This window comes from Puccinia triticina, chromosome 7A, assembly GCF_026914185.1.
Source record: "Puccinia triticina chromosome 7A, complete sequence".
NCBI lineage: Eukaryota > Fungi > Basidiomycota > Pucciniomycetes > Pucciniales > Pucciniaceae > Puccinia > Puccinia triticina.
In genome coordinates, this window is record NC_070564.1 from 2,994,410 (window position 1) to 2,999,797 (window position 5,388).

Below are 5,388 nucleotides of genomic sequence, written 5' to 3' on the forward strand. Positions count from 1 at the left end.
CCAAGTCGTCACTCCACAAAAAGATAAGAGAATTTCTTTAACCTATTTTATTATTCTTATTGATTCCTATCTAACCTCCTTTGCACTTATTACATCCTAGCTCAGACAACAGACTTGGGTTCAAACAACCGCACATTAACTGCTGAAGTTGATTGCTTAATCACAAAGAAGACTGGGACCAATCCAAACCTTAGCGCAAACCACATACAATGTGTATGTCACAAGATCACCCTAATTCTGACAGCAGGTCTCAAGGCAATTGACACTGACCCTGAAGAACTAACAAAGTCCAAACAAAAAACACTTGGCTATGTTCCAATCCTTACCTTGATTGCTGAAGACTCAGGGGTGCAAGACATGTCAATTGCTGAAGACTTGGGGGTGCAAGACAATGACAATTGAAGAAGCAACTTTGCTTTGGATAAGGAGGATGGATAAAATTCTGAAGAAGAGGGGGATTCAAATGAATATGGGAAAGACTTGGGTAGCCACCAGACCATCTTGGATATCCTGCACCAGGAAAAAAAAATAGTCACTTGATGACAAGTGACATCATGCCAGCTCCAGCAGGCTACCCAGCATCTACCCCCCATCTAACCACAGTCCCCCCCATCTACTTACCTCTCAGAATTTCAACAGGAGATCCTCAGTTTTGGCTGCGCACCACAAATCCTCATTTCTGATCAGCTGTTACTCAGCTTTAGCTCCCAGCTCATGCTCAGCTTTGGTGCCCAGCTCATGCTCAGCTTTGGTGCCCAGCTCATGCTCAGCTTTGAGCCATTCTTGGCCGATTCTCAGCTTTTGTCCATTCATGGCTCATCTTAGACTCAGATTAGGACTATCATTGGCCCAGCCAATGCTCAGCTTTGGACCAGTATTGGCTGAGCTGATTTTCAGCTTTGGATCAATCTTGGCCCAGCCAATGCTCATTTGTGGACCAGCCTTGGCTCAGCTGATTCTCAGATGTGGACCAGCCTTGGCTCAGCTGATTCTCAGATGTGGACCAGCCTTGGCTCAGCTGATGCTCAGCTGTGGACCAGCCTTGGCTCAGACAATGCTCAGCTGTGGACCAGTCTTGGCTCAGCTGATGCTCAACTGTGGAACAGCTTTGGCTCAGGTGATAATAATCTTTTGAATAGTCTTGAAACACCTGATTCTCAGCTTTGGGACAGCCTTGGCTCAGCCAATGCTCAACTTTGGACCATGATTGGCTCAGCTGATGCTCAGCTTTTGGAAATTCTTGGCCCAGCTGGTGTTAATCTTTGGAACAGTATTGTCCCAGCTGATCCTCAGCTCTGCACAAGCCTTTTAAAAGATGATGCTCAGCTTTGGATCATTTTTGGCTAAGCTCATGCTCAGATTTGGAATATTCTTGGTCCAGTTGAAACTGGGCTTTGTATCAGGCTTGGAATAAAAAATGTTTAGCTTTGGCCCAGGCTCAGTCAATGCCTACTGCTCAGCTTTTGATGAGCATCAGCTGTTCCTGGGAAAAATTTAGGATCAGCTGAATGTGCCACATTGAGTGCTCTGGTGCAGTCCTGCAAGCTCTACAAGTGCTGGTGGAGCAGACTTGGAACAGTGTTGGAGTAGCTTTGGAGAAGAAAACAAATCTGCATCATGTCACTTGCCATCAAGTGACTATATTTTTTTCCTGGTGCTGATCAAGGTCAATTTTGTCATTCAGTGAATCACGTCCTCAGCTTCCAAACGTTCAGAGTTTGATGTATGGAACAGAAAGCTTGACAACACTGGGCCAAATCTCATTGCTGGTTATGGAATTTGTTGGAATGACAAATGGCAGAGGATCGTGCTTACTGGGCTCAAAATGTTGTGAACAAGCTCATTGAGAATGAGAATGACCAACAAGAACGGGACGGTGGAAAGAATTTCATTCAAAATAATGTGATTGCACGCAAGGACTGGGATGTTGTGAAGTGTCTTAATGATATTCTGGGTGTCAGTATTTCAGCTTTCTTTCCTTCTACTTTGAGCTATTGTCTGACATATCCATTGTGCATTGCACATAGGAATTTTATCTCATCACCAACAAAATGGAAGGCAACCATTTGTTGGCAGGCCTGTTACTAGTAGAATAATACTACATCAAGGAATTTCTCCAAAAACGAATCAAATCTAGTGCGGGACAAGAATTCAAGGGCATGTTGGAGAAGATGATTGAAAAACCAAAACTTATCAAGACAAGGCATTGTTCTGTGATGCAATACTGCTTGACTGTAAAACCCCCGCCTCGCGGGTTTCACAAGACCTTTCACAAGACTCAATTTGGTCTACATAGCTTGTCCTTTCTCCCTCTCCTAGCTCAGCAGACACCCGGCCCCAACTGACTTGTCTCCCTGAGCTAGGTATGTTCATTTTCTCTATCTTTCTTCTTTTCCTCTCCTCAGTTGTACACAGCAGACACCCGGCCCCAACTGACTTGTCTCCCTGAGCTAGATTCAATAAAGACCCCAAAGTTGGCATCAGAACCCCTTGAGACTCTTGTCTCCTCTGAGTGCCAGCGCCTAGCCCAGTGAAGAGCTTTGGCTCTTACACTTTTTTTTTCTGATCCCGACGAAGGATTTTTTTTCTCGACTCACTCCGAACTTGATCGCAATGGACCCGCTCGACTGACGACGGGATCTTGACTACTCCGTTGTGTGGACTACACAAACTACACAAACTCACGAACTGCCCTCACCTCCTTTTCCTGAACTCACGACCTTCCAAACTTACAACACAAACCTCCCACCCTTTGCCCCAACCGACCCTTCCTCCTCGACCACGGGCCACCACCCTGACACTTATCCACCCGCACTTGGAGGCCCAGCCAGCACCCTCCACGCCGGCCTCCTCAGCGTCCTGGCCCTCTCCACCCCCCCTCGCGAACGGCCAGCCCCGCCGGACCAGCCCGTCCTCTTTGCCTCCCCCCAGGCTGTCAAACGCCGCTGCAGCGTGGACAAGCCGCTCAGCACCAATCTTCCCAGGCTCGGGCTCGCCCAACTCGGCTACCACAACGCCCTCGCCATCCTCCCCATCGACCTCCGCCTTTCCACCCAGCTCAGCCACCTTGCCGCCGCCGAACTCCGCCTGCTCCTCGAGCCCTTTGGACCCCACGTCCAGCCCAGCCTCACCTCCACCGCTACACCGCACTCGCCGCAGCCCAACTCCTCCTCCAGCCAGAAGCTCCAAGCCCATTCTCGCCTGCACATTCAAACCACCCCCGGGCACTCGCGCGACATCCCAAGCGCCAGCTGCCCAACCAGACCGGAAGCACCCCGCCGGCGCCAATTGCAGTGTAGAGCCCAACAAGACCACCCCGCCGACCGATCCGGCCGATTGCCCCGCTCTGATACCGCACCCTCTCCTCCCTGGCCCAACCCTCGAGCAGCCCGAGCTCCCACCGGACCACCGACGAGCTCAGCAGCCAGCCCCCGCCTCTTCCCTCACACAACCCCCACCTCTTCCCTCACAAGCACCAACACCTCCCACTCCGCCGACCGGCCAGCCCTCTCGACCCCCCGCGAACGCAGGAGCCTCGATCAGCTCGCGCGCGCCCTCGCCTCCCCTCCATCCCCTTGCCAACCCAGCCCCCATCGAGCAAGGCCAGCCCAGCCTCCCCGCGCCCTGCAAACCCCTCAATGAAGTCCCTGGTTCTTCACCGCCAGAGATCCTCCCAGCTTCCGGATTTACCCCCAGGCGTGCACAAGCCCAACCACCCTGCCCGTCCAGCCTAACTATGTCCTCCCGCCCCGCGCCGGCCTCTCCACCTCACTTGCCCTCCTGCTCCCCGCACAACTTGCACCATTCTCCGTCAGCTCCTGCGACTTCCGGCACACACTTGGTCGCACCCTCCGCCTTCAGCACCCTCTCCTCTCCATCCACCCCGGCTATCCCAACCATCACGGCCCCAGTAGACTCCTGCTCTGTTGATGAAGAATACAGCAAGGCCCACAATGAAGCTCTTGACGCGTTTAACGACGAGCAAGAAAGACTTTACAGCTTACGGTGCCCTGCCCGTCCCAACTGCCTTACCCACCTCACTGCGCTGCCGCCCGCCCAACCTGAATGTTATGAGACAGTTGCAATAGGATCCATCACAATCCTCAACGACAAAGACATTCCGCTTGACTCCCAACTTGCCCCAGACTTCTCCCCCTTGAACCAGCATTACTACAACAACATTGATAAATACCTCAAACTCCTTGCAGAATACGAAGCAGAAAAATTGCGCGACGAAGAAGCTGTGATGAACCCGTCCTCTAGTGTTGCTGATTTACCAGCTGCCCCATCTACCAGCACTTCAAACTCCTCAAAGAAAAATAAGAAGAAGAAGAAGAAAAAACTTTGACTTCCCCCAACACTGCTTCATTCCACAAAAAGTTTCCCCTATTGAGACCCATGCCGACACATCAAGATTTTCTCCCACCCTTCCATTCCTTCCATCCTCCTACCACAATCCTGCCATTTCCATCCCTCATAACCTCTCACTCTATTTCCTCCTCCCTTCTCTCCTTGTTACACTCCAAAAATTCTCAACATTGACTTCTTTGACCTGCTTCTCCACAAACTCCTTCCAGCAGACCATTGGCAACCTCAAGTACCTATCAACTTACTCAGTCTACTAGTTATACTTCTTTTCTTTTATAGGAGGGGAGACTGTAAAACCCCCGCCTTGCGGGTTTCACAAGACCTTTCACAAGACTCAATTTGGTCTACATAGCTTGTCCTTTCTCCCTCTCCTAGCTCAGCAGACACCCGGCCCCAACTGACTTGTCTCCCTGAGCTAGGTATGTTCATTTTCTCTATCTTTCTTCTTTTCCTCTCCTCAGTTGTACACAGCAGACACCCGGCCCCAACTGACTTGTCTCCCTGAGCTAGATGCAATAAAGACCCCAAAGTTGGCATCAGAACCCCTTGAGACTCTTGTCTCCTCTGAGTGCCAGCGCCTAGCCCAGTGAAGATCTTTGGCTCTTACATTGACACAATCTTGCAAGTTGAACCCGTCCTATCAACTTTCCATGTTCCAAATCTATTTCCCTTCTTGTCGTAGCTTAAGCTATGTCAAACAATTGATCCAACGGAAATTTGCTGAACAAAAGGCTGAACTTGCCATGGGCAACCACTCTGCTACCCTCATCTCAACAACCACCATCCAACTATTGCCAACCAATTGATGATATTGACTTATTCCCACAACAATCCAAGTCTCTTATCACTGACAAATCAGCCATATACCTTGGAAGGAAGCATAAACTTCTTCCTTTGCAAGCTGGCCAGTCTCTTGAATGGTGGAAAGTAAGTGATATCCTCCCCATGATCTATGTGTTTTGATTAGATTCTAATGTTGAAAATCCAGTTTATTTTTATGCAGGAACACTGTGAGAACTT

At 50.1% G+C, this 5,388-nt stretch overlaps 1 protein-coding gene across 1 annotated transcript; it reads left to right on the forward strand.

Annotated features, from left to right (window-relative positions):
• Window positions 1–357: 357 nt before the first annotated feature.
• On the forward strand, window positions 358–5,174 carry PtA15_7A355 (uncharacterized protein; the record flags this gene model as incomplete). The annotated part of the gene is made up of 4 exons (XM_053170953.1): window positions 358–383; window positions 2,832–3,246; window positions 3,506–3,810; window positions 5,051–5,174. 4 exons carry the CDS (start codon window positions 358–360, stop codon window positions 5,172–5,174), a joined length of 870 nt encoding a protein of 289 aa, XP_053022183.1.
• Between the last annotated feature and the right edge of the window lie 214 nt (window positions 5,175–5,388).